The sequence below is a fragment of the Lepisosteus oculatus genome, chromosome 5 (assembly GCF_040954835.1).
Source record: "Lepisosteus oculatus isolate fLepOcu1 chromosome 5, fLepOcu1.hap2, whole genome shotgun sequence".
NCBI classification, from domain to species: domain Eukaryota; kingdom Metazoa; phylum Chordata; class Actinopteri; order Semionotiformes; family Lepisosteidae; genus Lepisosteus; species Lepisosteus oculatus.
In genome coordinates, this window is record NC_090700.1 from 33,233,298 (window position 1) to 33,254,681 (window position 21,384).

Below are 21,384 nucleotides of genomic sequence, written 5' to 3' on the forward strand. Positions count from 1 at the left end.
TGTGTTAGGCAGTAACCAAGTGAAAATCTGTTTCTTATTGAACTGTTCCTGGATTTTCTGGCTTGTTATACAAATATAGCTTCACGTCGCCTACCCATGTTTAAGAGAAGTAACATTCTTTTGTACAGAATGGTCTTCTTCTATACATATAAAGGCTCTGATTTTCTTTATGTACAAATACTGTTGAACATTGAAGATTTAAAATACTTTCAACTATTGCTTGTCATAACTTTTGACAGTGTGAGAAAAAAATCCAAATCACTTCTTGCTGGTAGATTATTGACTAGTGGCACTTCATATTCAACCACGTTCAGAGAGCTGGTCACTCTAGAATCAAACTGTCATGGGCCCAGGTAACACTTTTCTGCTATGTTGAGACTTTAAAGAAGGGTTGGCTCAATGGATGAACAACAGGTAGTTGGTTTCTTTTCATAGCATTCCAATTGAAAGACCACACTTAGTTGATAAGAAGTTGACAAAATCAGGCCAAGCTATAAAAGGTCTGTTCAGGTCTTCTTAGAAGCAGTTATAACCTTATTAATAAAATGCCAAAATTCTTGTAGCTGCACACGTGTATTAGTGAGGTGAACGGTGTTTGTATTTTAGGAAATAATTCTGTTTTGAGTGAGATTCGTATTTTATACCGTTTCATATTTTATCCATGGTATTCAAAGTAATAGAAGAATCGAAGGTTGTTTGAAAGGGTGCTAAAAAAATCTAAAAGGGACTGACTGCATTTTAATCTGCTAGGAGTCTCACAAACTCTTTCTTATTATTTCATGGTTTTATATGTAAAATATGTTTTCTCTTATGTTTTTGGATTGAAATAGTATAGACAAATCTGACCAGCTTTTTTTAAGACAGCTGTTGTAGGAATTCCAGTGCGAGACAGAGGCTATACGCTAAACCATAACAGCTTGAAAAATTGTTAAACGTATAACACCGTTTGAGTTATTGGTTTCTCTAGGAATACGTTACGTGGTGACTGACACAGAAGCCTGGGTTAGTGTTGGGGATTTATTAACAATGGTTGGGACAGGAGGCCCTGTTGCCCTGTTCTCTGTGTGGGACTATGTAGTTTTTGTAGCCATTGTCTTGGGGGCTGCAGCCATTGGACTGTACCAGGCCTTCTCAGGGCGCACTCAGTCCAGCAGCTCGGAGTTTCTGCTGGGGGGACGTCAGATGACTGCAGTGCCTGTTGCCATGTCTCTGACTGCCAGCTTCATGTCTGGCATCACTGTCATTGGCACACCAGCTGAGGCCTACAGATTTGGAGCTGCTTTCTGGCTTTTTGCTTTTGCCTACACCATTATGTCGACCATCACCGCTGAAATCTTCGTGCCCGTCTTCTATCGCCTTGGGATCACTAGCACGTACGAGGTAAGCAGAGTGACACTGCCGTGCTCTCCACAGTCACGACAAGCCAGATAAGAGCTGTGTGGCAGCTAAAGTCCTCTATCAGTGAACAACAGAATATGCTGGGAAGGTCGATAACACATTGTGCCTGTATAGAACACTGAGGAGCTCTTGTTTAACTTCTTGCTGAGTGAACAACAAATCTACAAAAGTTCATTAAAAGAGTAAAATGTTAACAATTTATTTGCTCAGAGGTGTACCTTACATTAATTAATATCCTTCCAGTTTATTTTTTTCCAGGGGGTGGGAAATGTGAAGTTATATTGTTTTTTTATAGATTTTTCATGAATATTTCCTGTCAACAAATTAGCAGCCTGCTGTTTAAAGCAAAAATTAAATGTCATTGTGAGACAGATATAATTATGCAACTTGTCATCTGTAACTAATGATTACTAATTACTTTGGCAGCTGAAGACTTGTTGTTCTTTTGCAGTATTTAGAGATGCGATTCAACAGACTGACACGAATAATTGGTACCACTATGTACATTTTCCAGACTGTGAGTACAAAATACACCCGGAAAAACATAAATAAAATATAAGAACATAGTGTCATTGTGATTCTGTACTTTTAAATTTTATATCTGAATGTTAACAAAGTTATGGAACAAATGAATTTGTGCCTCATTCTCAGCAATTCAAGTCAGAATTCTTTCTCATTTTTACAACTAAGCAAACAGCAATCAATCCTTGAACTGATCTATTATTTTTATAAGTTCTAGATATGCTTAGTTTGCAAATAGCTGAGAATTGTTTGGGAATCTGTCATGGTTTTGAAAAAAAATATTGAAATGACTTTAAGACAGAAAACTATTTTTGTATTTTTCCTCTTTGGGAAATAATCTATTCTTCTTTAATGGAAGCTGCCATAATCAGCCATACTGGTGTATTCCTAAGTGCAGAGTTAGGATCCAATAGAAGACTGTAGCAGTTCTCACAGAAATATTTGAATGCTCACAGACACTCGGCAAAATACAGGTTACAAGTCATGAATACCCTACCAAGTAAAGCCCATTCAAAGTTGGGTGCTTGCCCAGTTGTTGGGGAAATCAGGTCTGTTTGCTAACGATATTACCCTGTCGCACATCAGCAAGACCTAAAGATTAAGCTTGTGCTTACAGTATGTGTTTATTTAACAAGTCACTCAGGGGCAATGTCTGTGTCTATTATTTTGTTTTTAGATGACACATCACAGATGATTCTCATTTGCACTTGATTTTTTAAAAACGTGGAATAAGATCTGCTGTCATGAAGTACAGCTGGCTGATGGAAACAACTAGATCTTTTAAAGCTGTTTTATTTATTTTTTTTGTGTTAAGGGTCTTTTATGAACAAACATTATCAATACTTATTATGAACTAAAGCTTATACCATGAATCCTTTAATGCTTTGATGGTGCTCTAGACTAGAAAGGACATCGATGCCTTTTTTTTTCAGATGCTCCTCTACATGTGTTTTAAGCCTCTTTGGGTTGGATTTAAAATCTGAAAACGTTTTACCTTACCATGATCTTTAAATAATGTGTCCATCTGATGCTTTAATGGAATGTCAAATTCTGATAACTGTTAATATTTAAAGTGAATGATAACCATTTAAGCTTTATACAAAAAGCAGTGTTTAAGACACACACAGTACCTGTGCAAAACACCATAAATATTTATAGTGACCTCTATAGGAGTTACTAAGTCAACACTTGTTCTTTGGTACAAAAATGGTACATAGGTGTTGCACCAGTTCTGGCAGAGCAAAAATACATTTTTTTATTTCCGTCCAACGAAAAAAACAGACTCTGATGGAATGCATTTGTACTGTAACCTAAATTTTGAGATAGTCACACCCAGTCATTTTCAGTGACCACTTTGAATGAAACACAGGAAAATGAACTGTTCTATTGCCAGAAGCTTTCAAAGATCTGTATACATTTGGTAGTTTATGTATGTAAATCGCACTTGCTACACTTAAATATTGTGTAAATATTGTGTTGCACAATCAAATTTGTAAAGGGAGGCCATTTTTAAAAAGTTATAGAAGTAACCATTTATGGTTAGTTATTTTATTACTTTAATTTATTATGTTTATATGATATGGCATGCTTTTTTAATTAAGGGCGAGTAAATATTTTAACTGTTCTGTTTTGCATCATTATCAACCTGAACACTTGACACTACATGAAAACAACAACATTTTACAACACTAAAATATACACAATCACATTGAATGAAGAACTGTTTTTGACACAAGAGCTTGGAGAACCCGAGAATGTTTGTGATTTAACAACACATTTCAAGGTCTAGTTTATAACCTAGTAAGACCAATAGGTCAATAATAAAGCACATTATTTCAATTATCACCAGAACAAAGCAATATGACAGGTTATGTGGTTCATGTTGAATGCTCTTGCTGCCATCTACAGCATGTTTGGGGAAGTGCGTATTGTACTGGTCAACAGATAAGACTCCTGCAGAATGTGGCCTCAGGAAAACAGGAAGATGTTTAGGGTACAAATAGTTTATGTCATAGCAATTGTAACTTTTTCTTCATGAAGTCTGGGTAACCAAGCAACTTTATACAAAACACCTGAACTTGAACAGATGGGGCGTTAAAACCATAAAAACTGGGATTCTGTGTCAAACAAGATAGGGTGATCTGATCCTCATATTGGAAAACCCTTTTTAAATTCAAAATCTTTTGCCTTTTGGACCACAGACACCAGCAGTTAAAACCATGCAAAGTTTGTTCCTGAAAAGAGTTTTAACATGGACTTTTATACAATTGCTCCTGCTCAAAATCTGTCTGTCCAATAAGCTTTCGACTTTGCAGGAACAGAGTTAGAATCAACAGTATGAATATCCTCTTTGTGAAAATAGGTTTCTTTGTCTTAAACCAAGATGGCTGTCTAACCACACTAACTTTCTCTTCATTGTTGATATTTGGGTTGTAACACTTACTCCTGTCTGTTTTAAAACTGTATGGCCAATTTACTCTGAAGTTAATGGTGATAAATAGCATTCTAGTAAAAATATCATTAACGTTCAATATGTTGTTCCTGTGAATGCTAAGAAGGCTGGCTAATCAACACGTTATTAGCACAAATCAAACTGCCTTTGTCTTGGGATATGGCTGATTTAAATAAAAACATAATTACTTAATTCTTGTCAAATTAATCCACAGCCCTGTCTTGAAGTAAATTTTAATCAGAAAAAAACAGACAACTGGATTAACTGGTATGTGCAAGAACTTACATTGATTTATTCCTTTACAGGCACTGTACACGGGAATGGCGATTTATGCTCCAGCACTTGCTTTGGAACAAAGTGAGTTCTACTGACAACTATTTAATTGGTTGACTAAAGATCTACCTCAGTTAAAGCAATAGCAGTCCGGGATATGGACAAAGCAGCTATGTCTTATTATTAATTACCACCTCCATTAGGACAACAGATCAACATTTTACAATTTACAGAAGGACCAAGTTCAATTTACTGAAGTAATAGATTTTGTGTTCACAGGATGCTATGCTATGGGAAGGTCAAAATGTAACTGAATACTGCTGGGAAAAGAGAAATACAACCTTAAAATAATCATATTTTTCAATAACATGTAATTTTATAAGTTATAAGCATTACATATGTCATTCAAAAAAGGGAGCTGTGGTGATATTCCTTTTATTCAGTCAAACACCATTTCAGCAGTCAGGTAGGTCCTAATGAATGCAAAGTAGAGTGCATTTGGCATCACTCCCTCAGCTGAGAGAATGGCTTTCTAGTTGTGTGCATAGGCTACCCAAATTACCCCTCTCTAGACAGCTGCTGTGAGGGTGTAGATGACAGGCAGGAGCGATGTGAGAGAGATATTCAAAGGAACATTCAAAGGAACAGGTGCGAGATTCTAACCTTCCTCCTGAAAATCATTTGTTCTGTTATAATTACATTTAGTGTGAATAATCCAACTATTTTCTCATCCTTATTTCACATTTTATTTTTATGTTATCTTTAACATTGTAACAAGACACTTTAACCTTCCTCACTAGTCAGAGAAATTTGCAGTTAAACTGATCAGTGCTTACACCGGCAACCCACTCTGCCTTTCAGTCACAGGACTTAATCTGTGGGGAGTGCTGGTTGCCACAGGAACAGTCTGCATCATCTACTGCACACTGGTAAGTATGATCGACTGTCAGCATCAGACATCACCCTATAACAGTACATCTACTCTCAACAGCTGTTGTCAAGGGTTATCCATAAAACAGAAAGATCTATTATGCCAGCAATAGTTAGTAATATTATTTTACATAATCAGATCACAAATATCCTTAGGACCAGCCTTTTCTTTGGTGTAGCTCTCTCGGTGGCTCCCGCTATGCCCACATGATCTGAGTGCACTGGAACAATATTAGCTCAGCTTTGTCATTGGGCTGAAACTATTCAGTTGCATAAGCATCTCGTTCAATCCCTCTGGGAATTTCACAGGACCGGCGTGTCTGTGAAACAAATACAACTCACTGTAAGCCATGGGTCTTAGCCAAAAATACTGAAATGCAATAGTGGAAGCAATTCCACTTTAACAAATGATAATGTAGGTCTGGAATATCATCAAAGCCAAAGCTTTACCAGCAATGGCCAACTTATTCCTTTTCTATTTAAGTGGATTTTAGGCTTTCACTCTTCTAAAAAGCAAGCGATTCCAGCACCACCACAGAATCAGAATGCATTGGGAAGATGGTCATCTGTAATCCCCCCTGGTTCTGCAGGGAGGCCTGAAGGCAGTGATCTGGACTGACGTCTTTCAGATGGTCGTCATGCTGGCGGGGTTTGTAGCGGTCATTGCCAGAGGCATGGTCGTCACAGGAGGCCTGCACAAGATCTGGAATGACTCATACAACGGGGGTCGGCTGAATGCATGGGAGTAAGTGCTGTAGGGGAAAAACATTAAGCATTCCCTGCAGCCTGCCGCCGAACGAAGGAGAAAGAAGCACCTCGCCCTCAGGCTGTCAGACAGTCCCTACTCCTGCATGAATACACTCCACAAGTTCCTTAGAAACTGCAGGAATCAGACAAGATGATCATGTACCTTTAGTGACATGCCTTAAGCTTCGTGATAAATGATTAGTTCTGGGATGCTTTAAGACAGGACATTTAAAAATGAACATCCATTAAATGTTACATCATGGCCAAATAAAATATGTTTGCTTAATAGCTGTGGCCAGCATAAACTGTAAGCTATTACAGTATGTTTAAGCTATTTTAATGTCTTCTATGTTAGTACATTTGCACTTATTTAAAATACTTTGACCATTACAATGTGATAACTATTCAAAAATATATACTGTAATTCATTTCTTTAAATGCAAGGTATATTGTCCAATCCATAACTCATTCTGTTATATTCTCTTAATTAGGGCTATACAAATCTGAAGTGCATTGTATATGGGGTAAATAAATCCATCCATTTTCTGACTGCTCAAATAATTGGATAACTTCCAGTTCAGGGCTGAGGTGGAGCCAGAGGCTATAGCAGCAAACAGCAGGTTCTAGGCAGGATTAATTCTGGACAGAATGCCAGTCCATCACAGGGCAGACAGACACACACTCACATCAGGGCCAATTTCCCACAAGCCAATTAACCTGTCTCTCTTCTCGAATGTGACAGCTTTGATCCCGACCCTTTGAAGCGCCACACTTTCTGGACAATTGTAGTTGGTGGAAGCCTGATGTGGACCTCCATGTATGCTATCAACCAGTCCCAGGTGCAGAGGTACATCTCTTGTCGGACCATGGTCCACGCCAAATTGTAAGTACCCCAAATCAGTACTGAGAAACAGGATATACTCTACAAACTAGAGTTGATATGATGACTGCACCTTGAATGCAGAAAATTACATCTGTACTGAATAGTTTTCTAAACGTAGTCATAATTCGATTGTTTTTAAATGGTTTTTAGAAATTATTTACCTTTGTTTGCCAGAAATTCAACAGTGTCTCCAACAAGCTTGTGTATAACAGGGAGACAAGTGGTGTATGTTGCTTCTTCACAGACCTACTGTAGCTGTTCAGTTCTGTGCCAGAATTCTGTACATATCCCTGTGAAGGGCAGTTTCTTCAGATGGTTCATCCTTGAAATTGTCTATACCTGGATATTGTACCGCATAACCTAATGCAAAACACTGAGGAAACCATGACTGATTAAGCTCATCAAACCCTGGTGAACAGATATACATTGCTTTATAGCAAATTCTGGACACAGCTGGCTAATTATACTGTATATCCCAGTGATGTATGGACTATAGGACCCAATTTACAGTACATACTGATCAAACATCTTTAGTAGAGGTTGTGCACCTGTTTCAGTATTATCCTATTTGATCTTATTCAGTGCCAGTATCAAATCTGAAAATCATTGATGGTATTAATCAAAGACATTTCTGTAGGGATGGAGTGTAAAAAGGAGTTTTTAATCTCCTGTGTGTTTTCTCATCCAGATCATTGTACGTGAACATGGTTGGGCTGTGGGTCACTGTGACCCTGGCAATGATATCTGGTCTCACCATGTACTCAATTTACAAGAACTGTGACCCACTCACCAACGGAGATATAGGGGCACCTGATCAGGTAGCCTTCACAACACTAAAGATTTGTTTGTTCAGCATCTCACCCTCAGATATTAAATTATCTGCATTGCAGCACTGGATCAAACATTGACACACTTGATCACCTTATCACGATCACTTACTGTAGATTCCCAACTTATTTTATTCAATAGTCTATGATGAAGTTTTTGTTTTGCCTAAGAGTGCAAGAGCTGAAGCCCATGGATAGTCATGGAAATATTATACATTTCACTCAAAAACGAAGAAGCGGATCAGTAAGCTGTTGCCTTCTCAAAACTTGCTTACATATCATGCTTCCTGACACGCAAGGACAGCATTCTCTATTCAGTGTGAAAAGGGATGTCTGAATGACTCTCCTTAGTGCAGACCTGTAACATTGCTAAAAGGCTGATTTTTCCAGCTGATCTGAAGGGAATTATCTGCTTTAAGGATCTTTACAATTAAATATTAAGCACTATGGGTCATCTCACACAACAATGAGTACAATCTGTTTTTTTAGTATATCTTTAAACACCTGGGATTTATTGTCTTGTCCCCTGTTAGCTGCTCCCCTACTTGGTAATGGACATCTTGGCCGATTTCCCAGGTGTGCCTGGACTTTTTGTGGCAGCAGCGTACAGCGGTACCCTCAGGTGAGAGACTGCGGGCCCCTCTGGGTCTCTTTACAAAGAGCACATTAGATATTCACCTAATGTGGAACTCTTTAAGTCTTCACTCAAAGGGTTCGGTTGTAAATATAGATATCACACATGTACTGTATACAGTAGGAAGCAGTATTTCTTAGAAAGTAATTTCTTAGAAATAAGGATGTAAATTAATAACTACTGTATATAAGGTATACAGAGTTCTTGAAAGTCTAAGAGTGAACTCCACTGATCATTCACAAATTTGGTTAAAGTTAAAATGATTTAAGCAATTATTAGTAGAAGGAAACATAGAATACCCTTTACTAGGAATCTAGGGCAGAAGAATTGGAATTAGACACGCCCACTACATGGGGTATGCGGAGGTGTAAGTGCCACTGTATATTTGATTGCAAGTGAATTCATTTTTAAAAATATTATCTAAATTCCCCCCCGAAGGTTTCATGTTGAAATTCACTGCAGGCACTTTGCTCCCCTGTTTCATATAGCACAGTGTCATCCAGCATTAATGCTCTTGTGGCTGTCACTGTGGAAGACTTCATCAAAGCGCTCTGGCCCAGGACCTCCGAGAAGCTGCTGTTCTGGATCTCCATGGGTCTGAGTGAGTGCCTCTGTGCCACACCTGCACATTTGCCTTTAGCCATCTCAAACAATCTTCAGCTTCTTTCACTTTGGTACTTTTTTGCTCACACCGCTCTCTGGTCCTATCCTTTAATTTCACCCCTGAGCTGATCACTATTCCTGATTGTCTGTTGTCAAAAGACACAATTGGTTCAGATCCAACAATACCATTAGTCATCTTCCCGTGACTATATCCACTCACAAAACAAGTCATTACCCAAAACACTAAATTGTGATTAAAGTATACACCGACACTTGGAAATGCTTTTCTATTCCTTATTTTTCTGTCATTTGTTCTTACTAGGCTACTTGCCTATTCTTCTGAGACCATCTTGAGTGACTTTTGAAGTTCTAATGCCCTATGAAAATCATGTATTTGTTACGCCACACACCCGGAGGACTCTGCATTCCACCTCGCATTCCAGTACTGTTCCCAATTAGCCCATTTACCCCGCCTATTTAATGGCACTTCACACTCTCCACTGTGCTCAGTATTAGGGTTTTTCCTGGCTAGAGCTACTGTTCTCTGTCTCTCGTTTAAGAATTACTACTTGGTTTTTGGCTTTGTTCTCACTACGACTACGTCTCCTGATATTGGTTTTGGTATTAGTACTCATTCTGGTTTAGACTCTCGGCTTCCTCACAGCTTATGGCTCCACTTCTGGTTTTTGTACTTTTGCACCGGCTTGTTTATCTTCGGCTTTCGGACCTCGGATTGTTCTACCGACTACGCCTTTGGAGATCGCCCTGGTTCTCTGCATAAGGTCCTCACTACTTTTCCTAACAGTATTTCCATTATTAAAACTGGTAGAAAACCATGGGGCCATGAAGATTAGTTTACTTTCCTGCTTCTCGTAATGGTTAGCATTTTTGCCTCTTATTTAAAAAAAAATTAACATTAAAACATCAAAATTCTTTCTTTCCTCAGGCAGAGACATGTTATAGATTTATTCCTTGTTGAACATCCAAGTTAAATTAAATATCTGTCACTTTCCTCTCATCATCAAAAAAGGTCTTATTTCAGTTAATCCTACCAAACAGGGCTGTTTCATATACCGAGCTGTGCTGCACATTGGAATTCAGCTGGGTCATCACAGCAACCAGGATTCCTCAAGCTGTGGAAAAAAGTAGTAACCCCTCCTGCCCCCCAGTTTAGTGGTCTCAACTTTTTTTTAACTTTCCCAATCGTAGAATGATCTGTAGCTTTCTTTTTTTATTTTCCACTGTTAATGAGAACTAAAGTTAACCAGATAATCCTGTTTGGCCAGGGATGCTTCTTGAACTACAAAACTAGTACAAATACCCCTGACAGTAGCAGTCAGTTTAAACTTTCTAGAAAATGTTCCCTATAAGGCTGAACCTTTTACTATTTCGCCACAAGATTTTACCAGTCTATCCCAAAACCAGAATAAACTACCTTTGTTCTTTGTTAACCTCTTTTATAGAAGGAAATCAGCTTGCAGCCAGCTGGAGTTAAATCTTTTGTAACTTCATAAACAATGGAGAACCTTATTTAGCTTTTTCTATATCTGCATTCTCTCTAAACTACCCTCTACCAGCCTTACAGATGCAGCCATTCAAAGTGCGCGGTACAGACACGTACCGGAGGTAATTGGCTACGGCGTCGCGCATCGTGACGCAAGATGACGCGGGGTCTGTCGTAGAAAGATTTACAGTTAACGTCTTTACTGTGCCCGTTGTAGTATTGAATATTCATATGGAATTTTACCACTGAAGGGAAATCTTAGTGCCTGAGCATAAAAAGAATAGGAGCATACTGCAACGCGTGTGAAGGCCATAAACGATATTAATTTTGGAACATAAACATACAGTATATGGCTGGTCTCGGTACTTTAAAGAAAACATACACGAAACATGGTTTCATTATGACCAGAATCAGTCTTGAGATATTTTTAACTTGATTTACAGTATTTGAGAGGTATGTCTTGACAACGATACTACGTAAATACTGCTCACGTATACATTTCTAGGTTTATATTATGCATTTCATACGGTCAAATTACTTTTGAGCAACTGATAAGAAGCGCGAAACAGTATGCCCAGGGCGTTCTAGTTTACATTTTGTTTTAATGCAGTGCAGTGGATTGATTAGAGATATCAAGTACATACAAGTCATTTTTTAAATGTTGTAGTTCGTCTTGTAAAAATGTTACGAGTACATCATCTGTCAACAATTACACAGGTTCTGTTTCCATATTGCGGATTTTGGTTACGTAATATTATTTTCTAATTTCACATTGTGAATATATGATTTGGGCAAACAGAGCTGCAAAGAAGTACATTATGGGTTGTTGTTTTTTTTTTTGCAGTTTTATCTAGAACAAGCGATACTTAAACCTTTGTCTGATTCTTGTGAAACTATCCACACGACAGTTACCTACTGTAGGAGTTGACTTCAGTGATGTCACTGATGGGATGTTTCTAAAAATCCATCCTCTGTAAAACGTCTTCTCTAGTTGTCCTGCATATGTATTCCCTAATGAAGCTGTGTGTTCTGAGCCTGGTTCTCTACATTTCTGTATGAACCAGCTTAGAGGGCTAAAGACAGCTTGTGTCTTGGTTTCTTGGTTTAATTTTCCTGCTTATTAATGCTTACTTTAATAAGTACTACATTGGAAATGTAGGAAAGTAAGCATTAATAAGCAGGAAAATTAAACCAAGAAACACCTACAGTAAAGTACTGGACTATATTGCAGATAAACTACCGATCTAGCCCTCTAAGCTGGTTCATACAGAAATGTAGAGAACCTGTGTAATTGTTGACAGATGATGTACTCGTAACATTTTTACAAGACGAACTACAACATTTAAAAAATGACTTGTATGTACTTCATATCTAATCAATCCACTGCACTGCATTAAAACAAAACGAAAACTAGAACGCCCTGGGCATACCGTTTCGCGCTTCTTATCAGTTGCTCAAAAGTAATTTGACCGTATGAAATGCATAATATTGTAACGCAACGGGGGCTCAGGCGGGTGCCCTTGCCGCATCTGGTCGGCCCCATCCCGACTGGAGGCTCGAACCCGGGACTTCCGCGTCTCTCTGCAGCGACCCAGCCCCATGAGCTAAAGAGAGACCTCTCTACAGCCCAGTAGCTGTGGTCCTGCTATCACAGGGAAGGGCGGTGACGTCACCCGCTCTGGTACGCCGGCTCTTACACACGGTGCTTGTCAGCCGTAAGCGTTACACTATAAACCTAGAAAACATAAGTGAGCAGTATTTACGTAGTATAGGTGTCAAGACATACCTCTCAAATACTGTAAATCAAGTTAAAAATATCTCAAGACCGATTCTGGTCATAATGAAACCATGTTCGTGTATGTTTTCTTTAAACTACCGAGACCAGCCATATACTGTATGTTTATGTTCCAAAATTAATATCGTTTATGGCCTTCACACGCGTTGCAGTATGCTCCTATTCTTTTTATGCTCAGGCACTAAGATTTCCCTTCAGTGGTAAAATTCCATATGAATATTCAATACTACAACGGGCACAGTTAAGACATTAAATATACATATACATACTGTATAAAGTACAGTTTGCATACAGTAATATGTTTATGTTCCTAAATCAATCTCTTTTATGAGCATGTGAAAGGCATGGTGAATCGATTCTCAAAAATTACTGTACTTTGCATGATTGGAAAAAAATGCGTGATTGCGAAATGCTGTGGTGTTACTTTTACAAAGACGGTCAATGAAAAAAGGAATGTGGACCAGGGCAATACTTTGAGTTTACACTTATAGCTTGTCCAAGCTCATTCATTATTAATACTATTAGTAATATCTTCGTTAAAGACTTTGATGGCGACAGCTCAGACATGAGAGGTTGAGCTTTATAAGATCCGCCTTGCGGAAATTCCGGATACTATTATTTTGCTAGCGGTATTTACCGGTAACTCGCGGTATTTACCGGTAACTCGCGGTAGACTGCGTACAGCGTACCGGAAAATAATGCGGTATCGCCCGCGCATTTTGAATGGCTGCATATGTACTGTACCTAGAATTAAACAATCCAGATCCAGTTGCAGTTACAGTGACTGCAGATCTTCATTTGCCCCCTGCCAAGCAGGGATATCAACAACTGTCAAGCCCAAATCAGAGGAGTACAGTATGTAATCAAGCAACTGGAAATAATAAAAAAACTAAAATAAGCATATATTTGCCATTCTCTTGATTTAATTAAGTGGTATAGGATACCATATTCAAGGTGTTTTAAACTTAAGAGGTTCAGAAGAAGAGCTGCAAAGAATCAAATAGAATTTAATTCTGTGCTGAAAAAACTGAAAATGCAGTGTTCAGGTATTCGCTTTTTAGCATGTTTATTTCTACTTGTTTGTTTCAAAACTAATTAACACAAACTGCAAAAGAAGGATTCCTGCAACCCCAACCCACAGGGAGGCTAACTCCTGATGTCCTGACAAATATGGACACAGCTTTGTGCAATCATTGGCACAAGGATGTCAAGCTACAGTAAAAATCTCTGTGTTTGAAGAGTTTCCTCATCTTAGTGCTTGCAATTTTATTTCAATTGTAGGTGTCTTTTTTGGGGCTTTATGCATTGGAATGGCAGCCTTATCTTCCTTAATGGGTGGCATTCTGCAGGTAGGCCTCAAAATCTTTTTGCAGTCTGTTCTTTATAAAAGGGGTCAGAAGTTCATACCAGAGCCTATCCTGGTTTCTGAAGCATTAAGGGGATGGAGAGCATGTGACCTCTCTGAAGGGGACACCAGTCCGTCACGGGGATGACCCCATTAATCCTGGTCCCCACTCATACAGCTACTGTAGGTGGACTGAGGCAATACACCTCTCTCAAAGGTACAACAGCAGTGATGTGAACCCACAACCTGCCACTCAGCAGTCCGAAAGCTTATTCACTATGCTACACTGCCTCTGTCTGTACCTTATATGGTACTTTATATAAAATAAAACTGTCTAGTGTATTTATAGTATCATGTCCATGTCATTCAATAACAGTAAAATTGGCCAAAATATTGCAATGCTCCTCCAAAACTGCAAAATTACTATATGCTCTTGATGTTTTTAATTTGATATCCTCTGCTCTCTGTTGAACATGGCATAGTATGGGTAGTTTGCGTCTCACATGTCCTTTTGTTAAACATTCAAGGCAGCACTCTCTATTTTTGGAATGATCAGCGGACCACTGCTGGGCCTGTACCTGCTTGGAATGCTCTTTCCCTGTGGGAATACCACTGTAAGTCACACCAGGGCCAGGTTAATTGACTGTATGCATGTCTGTGTTTGTGTTGGCATGTGTATTGTGATGGACTGACATCCCATCCAGGGTGTATCTGTCCTGTACCTGTTGCTTGCTGGGATAGGCTCCAGCTCCCCCACAAACCCTGTATTAGAAAATTGATGGGTGGATATAATATAGGAATGGCTAACTCCGTACTACTATAGGAAAGTGTAAGTATTGTATTTTCCATTTAATATTAGATTCTTATTTTAATTGACAGGTAAAGGCCAGCAAAAGAATATACAGTAAATGACCACAAACCATAGCGTGATGTAGAAATATCTATCAACATGTTCTTGTCTCCCATATATGCAGGATATTCTAGCAATAGATACTGACCAAAATTATGTGTACTGTACAGTATATATTATACTGTATATAAAAGACACAGGATGCAGCACAAAAATAATTATAGGAAATCATCTTTTGTATGAGAACACCCAAACAAATTAACAAACACATTTTCATAAAACAGAACCACTGCCAACTTTTGAGAGTGAAGTTCTACAACATTGTCTTTAGAAATCTAGAACATGACCTTTCAAACCCTTCCTCTCTATTGCACTGACAGATGTTAGGACCCACATCTTAATTATTATTATTAATTACCAATACAAAGAACTAGAGTTCATATATATATTCTATACACACATACTTTTGTGTCCAATATATTCATTTAAACCACGCAGTGTACTGTGAACTTGGTGGCTACAGATACAGTATATGTACTGTATCAGGTGGCTTATCTAAGTATTTTATGGGTGTCACAGTATATAGAGGTTTATTTCATAAGAGCATCCTGAATCTCTAAAACAAGTTAAATGAAAGCGTGTACTGGGCTGTGAATATCACTAGAGGAAACAGTTAAGTGATGAGCTTCTGTAGTTTTAATAAACTGTTCAGTTCTTACTTAAGTTTAGACTTAGGATATATTTGGGAGTGATGGACCATGGCAGATGATAATATGTCAAATATGTCAGATAAATTAAAGACTTTCTGCACTATTTAAGTGAGCATGTTTACCCTGTAAGTTGTCCATAGCAAACAAGATCAATCTCCTTAGATTTTCCTTTGATGATGTACACCAAGCAAAAAAAAAATATATATATACTGTAGTATTATCTTATATATCACATTATTGTAAAAGTACAATTACAGTTGTTCAAAAATATTCATTAGATTTTTTTTTTATCTGGTCACATTTGAGAACATTGTTAAAGCACTGGCAGCAAGCTACAGTTTCTTTCTAGATAATTCAAATAGTGACAATCAGATACATTTCAGAAAATCCTCAGAAAGCTTCTCCATATTTCTGCCCTGTAAGACTGAGTAAATCTAGAATTGATTCAGTCACTAGGTGCAGCACTAACAACACAAAACAGTCTCCTAACATTTATTAAGCAGATCACTTCTGCTATTCTATGAGCCCCACAGTGTTCATAGCAAATCTCAAACACCTTGCCTTCATACACAAAGTACATTCAAAATGAAGAGAAAATGAAGCAACACCTGGGCTCTTCCCAAGAGCAGAAGAGCAGAGTTTTACTTTACAGGCTGAATAATAGAATCTGACTGCTTAAACATAATTTCTGAAGCTGTTCGTCCCTGACAGTTTGCAATTCAACATTTTTAAAAGACTCATTGCTGTACTGAAAAAGGTAGCTCCAAAATGATCAGACTATGGAGTGAAAAATATTCTGAATGACTGCAGTTTGGGGAATCCTGGTAACAGCTATTGACATAATCCAAAAAGAAACTGTGATTGAGGGAATGTTTGAAAGCCCAGACTACACTATTACATTATTCTGTATTTACTGGTAACTGTAGTTGCTAACAGCTTGAAGAATACTCTTACAAGTCTGCTGACAAAAATTTGATCACACAGGGAGGACTGACGGGTCTGATCACAAGCCTGGTGTTGACACTGTGGGTAGGGATTGGGGCACAGATATACCCACCCCTGCCTGAAAAGACATTGCCCCTCTCCCTCAGCACAGACGGCTGCTTCTCCAATCTCACACAGCATCTTAACGGCAGCACTACCACCCCCTGGAGTATAGGAGGAACACCTACAGCAGCTAGTTATTCAGTGTAAGTTTCTCCTGAGGGATTGAATTACATCGGTTCTCAACTTTAGTCCTGGGGGACCACTTCTGGATTTTCCTTAAGCCAGTAAAATTTCTTTCTTAATTTCTTATTCTTAATTCCAGTAAAAATTATTTCCGTTTTGTTTGTGTTTTTTATTTAATTTTTTCTCTAAAATTCTGTAGATTCAGATATGCAACACTTTGTATGTTTTGTGTCATTTTCTTATTATGCAAAATAAACTGATGTAAAGCCGATAGACCTACTGATAGAAATGTGATTCAAAGTGGACTAAAATGTTCACACACAAGCTTACAGTTGCCTGGAACGTCAGGAAGGTCACTGTTTTGCTGAAATCCAAAAAACTCTGATCAATAAATGTCCAGCCTGCTGCACCACTACTTTAACACCAGTGACATGATCCTGCATCACAGGGGAATAGGCTGTACCTGAGGCCATACATTTTTACTGGTTGATTTATTATATTTGAAATGCAGTTTCAGGCCCAAATGTTTTACTCCTCTTTATTTATTATTATTATTATATAATACAGCAGCCATGAAACATTTTGATTTAAAAAAAAAGCTTGCATTTCTCCAATGTGCCCTGAGAAAGTCAACAATACACAGAAACAGGCTATTAACACTGATACTGACCTGGTGTTTCAGTGAAAGACCTGCAATTGCAGACAACTGGTATTCACTGTCCTACCTGTACTTCTGCCCCTTGGGCACCTTGGTCGCCCTCATCTTTGGCCTCTTCATCAGCATCATTTCAGGTAAAGCAACACCCTGTCTCAGTATGTGTGCTCCTGTTATGTGATAAAAGGCTCTCACATGTACCATTTCATCTTCTTCAGGAGGATGTAAACAGAAGAAGGTCAATCCTGATCTTTTAATCAGGAAGAGTGACCTTATCTGTTTTACTTGCAACAAGGAATCACCTCAGGTAAAACTGGTCAACTTGGGAAAGTGGGCTTCATATTGACTGTAACAGTAGCTAATTAAGAATCTAACAGTAGTGGGCAACCCTGGTCTGAAGCAGCCCGTATGTCAGTAGGTTTTGATTCTTATTAATCTCTAAATGAGCTTAGTTACCTCATTACTGGCTTGAAAGGACTAATATACTGTAACAGCTTCTCCCAGCCCTTTAGCTGCTGGTGCTTTGAGCAGCATAGAAAACCTGTGGACAATCTGAGCCTCCTGGACAAGAAATGCCCACCTCTGCTCTAAACTGTGGTGTATATCTCCTACATTGTCTTTCTATTACTTTTAGTGCAAGTCTTGTAATGATAACTATACCTAATGTATACTAAGAGATCATAGTCAATATATACTTCAGAGGTGTAGAAGAGTAAAAAAAAATGTTTTAAGCCCTAAGACCAAGTCCTACATTTAATGATGGCTTTAATTTTAAAGCCTGAGATGCCTATATCCCAAATCCTGCTATAACGTGCAGGGGCATATACTAACCATGAAAAAAACTATAAGTTGTACATCTAAAGGTTTACCATATAATTCATTCATCCATTTTCTGATGCCTTCATGCAATCCCTTTTCTCTGTTCCAGTGTTACTTATACAGTATGAGAGTGCCATTAAAATTCATTGTGGTTAACTGTAGAAGTACTTCTTCTAATTTATTGATTACATAGGGAGTAGAAAACTCTAGGGTTCTTCAGCATGAGAATCTAAATGATGTAAAGCCTGGAGGGCAGCAGCTGTTGGCACAGTTACATTTTTTTTTTCAAATAAAAGCAATAGCTTCCAGCACAGAGTCAAGCACCAGATTTAGAAACAAGTTATGCACCTGAAATAGCTCATAGCAATAAGGTTCTTTGACTGTGGTCTCTTAAAAGTATACTAAGGTTTTCTTAAACTTTCATCCTTTTAGCCATGGTTTCAGTGATTTGCCTGAAGCTACACCTTTCTAATGATCCCCATTTAAAACAAATCCTTACATACTTTAAAATAAAGGAACTGTAGTTCTATTCCTAGCAAGACTCTCTGAGCTTGATGCCTTTTTGAGACCCTGCTAAATTCTATCTTCTTGTGCTTTCTAGCTCTCAGTGGCAGACTGGAAGGAGAAGTCAGATGGCAATTTGGCCAAAGGAATAAGCAACCCTGCATTCAAGAACACTGAACGCAACATCCAGATAATTATGGAGAAGATGACCCGTCTGTGAAAGAACTAATCAGACAATCCATTTGGGAACAATGAGACCTAGATCGGAGCAGAAATCATTTATACTACCACTCTGTCAGTTATGATAGTTAGAAACATCCATTTGGGATTTGCTCCAGATTTTTTTTTTGGATACTTTTTTGTTTGAAAGAACAATCAAGCAATCTGAAGAATAGAAGTGATAAATGTTTGAGTGCTGGGTAGAAAAAGACTGCTGTTTATATCTGTCTTTACAAAGCATGAGAAATGTTTGTCAAGGAATAAAAAAGTATTTCCCATACAAAGTCTAACTTAAAGTCACATTGAGGATCGATATATATATATACAGTGTTGCAGGGCTACTTGATAAGCAGTGTGCCCAGTCCTATTCTTTGAAATACTTTTATCTGACGCACTTTCATTGTTAATTGTTATATTCAATAATCTTCTGTTTAAGATGAATGTATCAGTGAGGAGGGCCTGGAGGTGCTGCAGTGTAAGTGTATAACAATAACCTACTACAGGCATTTTAAACTCGGAATCACAAGATCTGACAATCTCAGTTGTCCATTACAACAATCATACTGTACTTCCATCCATCCATTTTCTCAGAGTTTTATCCAATACAGGGCCGCAGGGGAGCAAGAGCTTATCCCAGCAAGCGACTGCCGCGAGACATGATACACCCTCAACAGGATGTCACTCCATCACAGGACACACACAAACATGGACACTCTCACTCCAGGTCCAATTTTCCCAGGAGCCAATAACCTGCCAGTATATTTTTGGACTGTAGGGCAAAACCGGAGCACCCAGAGAAAACCCACACAAACACAAGAAAGACATACAGTACAAACTCTAATCAGATAGCACCCTGGAATAATTATCACTGCACTACCATACTTCTCTACTCTGAAACCCTGTGGAATCATTCTTGGTGTTTTTCAGTGGATGTTCTTATTATTTTGGCAGGGATGTGTATTGCAGGGTAGCTGGATGCAGTACATGCAAAATATCAAAAATGCGCTCTAGGTTTTCACCCTACAAGCTCACTGCAGTGCTTGTAGCGCCAAGGGCAGGTCTCTAATACTGCAAACTCACTATTGCCTTTCAAGCAACAGGGTGTGATCATGTCCAAGGACACCCTAGCTAAATATAGATCCACCTGACCACTAGTCCTGCTCAGCTTGCACTCCAGATCTTCACTTCATGGTCAAGCTACTCAGGAGCACCTGAGAATCCCAGGCAAGATGTTTTAGTAGTTTGTTATACTTCAAGCTTTTAGCTGTAGTAAATAATGGATTTTTAACAGGTGCTATATGAAATGCATATCCGGCTTCAGGAAGATGAAGAATTTGGGCTGTAAACTGTGATTTTGTACTACCTACAGTAGTTTATGTATATTTAACACTTATTATTCCAATTACCAATATTCTGAACAATGTGTTTTAACTTCTGTTTGATTTTCAGTGATGTTCTTATCAAGATGTTGTCTGCATGTCTTTGATCAGCAACGAAAGGAAACCTTTCATTTTGAAATATAATTTTTGCAGAATCAGGAAAAAATAAGGTATTTCCTTCTGAATAAAGATATTAATAACATGTACTTACCACAGTTGTCTCACTTTGGTTTTGTGATTTACTGCCTTAGTACGGTTCCCAGCATGCTTTCAGTGTGATTCTCAAATCCTAGTAATTCATGTTGGAAAAAGACAAGGGTGAAAGCCAGAAAACATTTGAGAATGGTCATCTACAGAGTCAGGAAAAATTTGAATTAAGTATACACACTAGAAGTCAGATATGATGTTCATGAAAATATACTGATGGAAAAAAGAAATGCAACACCTCCTCCTCCACACTCTGGCCCTCCCGTCTGCATGGAACAGGTTGAAGAGTGACTCATCTGTGAAGAGGACCTGATGCCACTGCTGATGAGTCCATCGCAGTCTCTGTCTGGCCCAAACCAGTCGGGTGAGACGTCTAGGAGGTGTGAGCAGAGGGCCACTGACAGGTCGCCTTGCTCTGAGGCCAGCAGCATGGAGCCTCACTGTCCTGTCACTGATGTGGGCATTGTGTCTGCCGGCAGTTTCAGCAGCAGTACGGTGGCAGATCTGAAACAATCTCTCAGATGGACCAGTCTGATGTGTCAGTCCTGCTCTGGTGTGGTCAGCCGAGGTCGACCGGATCTTAGACGGTCATCTGTCCTGCTGGTCTGCTGAAACCTTCTCTGTAGTTGGGACACAGTGGAGTGGCTCACTCCATATAGTCTGGCAACACTGGCACATGACATGCCTGCCTGCAGCATGCCAATGACCCTCTCCCTTCTGGTGACATTCAAAGCATTATGGAACGCACAGAAAACTGACTAAGTGTGGCCTTTTTCTTGCAGTGACCTGCAGTAAGCTTTGAATTAAGGCTTTTTTAAGGTGACCTAATCAGGCATTGTTTTACCTGGACCTCATTGGGTGGAAGTGCACCTAACGAGCTCTCGTGTGATTGATAAGGTGCAATGCCTCACTGCACAAGCTGTATTGCTGGTAAGAGGGCTTAAAACAAATTGACAAC

The 21,384-nt window shown here is 38.7% G+C and overlaps 1 protein-coding gene across 4 annotated transcripts; it reads left to right on the top strand.

The window, feature by feature from the left end:
• The first annotated feature begins 338 nt into the window (after positions 1-338).
• Positions 339-20,425, top strand: slc5a8l (solute carrier family 5 member 8, like). 4 transcript variants are annotated; one of them, XM_015342377.2, is made up of 16 exons: positions 339-414; positions 1,256-1,380; positions 1,850-1,915; positions 4,678-4,729; positions 5,507-5,574; positions 6,166-6,320; positions 7,065-7,205; positions 7,894-8,023; positions 8,566-8,654; positions 9,155-9,267; positions 13,850-13,917; positions 14,441-14,527; positions 16,458-16,663; positions 17,326-17,435; positions 17,517-17,605; positions 18,719-20,425. In XM_015342377.2, the coding sequence occupies exons 2-16, from the start codon at positions 1,312-1,314 to the stop codon at positions 18,839-18,841; spliced, it is 1,566 nt and encodes a 521-aa protein (XP_015197863.2). In that variant the 5' UTR covers positions 339-414; positions 1,256-1,311; the 3' UTR covers positions 18,842-20,425. The 4 variants fall into 4 exon arrangements, with proteins under 4 accessions (XP_015197863.2, XP_006628447.2, XP_015197861.2 ...); XM_006628384.3 differs by having other exon boundaries at positions 341-1,380; XM_015342375.2 differs by lacking the exon at positions 17,517-17,605 and having other exon boundaries at positions 341-1,380.
• The last annotated feature ends 959 nt before the right edge of the window (positions 20,426-21,384 follow it).

What these genes read in the sequence shown, in the direction of transcription:
- slc5a8l (XM_006628384.3), top strand. Translation starts at nt 1,027, where the DNA reads ATGGTTGGGACAGGAGGCCCTGTTGCCCTGTTCTCTGTGTGGGACTAT. An exon ending in GGATCACTAGCACGTACGAG is followed by an intron (nt 1,381 to 1,849) that starts GTAAGCAGAGTG and finishes GTTCTTTTGCAG; the next exon opens with TATTTAGAGATGCGATTCAA. An exon ending in CTATGTACATTTTCCAGACT is followed by an intron (nt 1,916 to 4,677) that starts GTGAGTACAAAA and finishes ATTCCTTTACAG; the next exon opens with GCACTGTACACGGGAATGGC.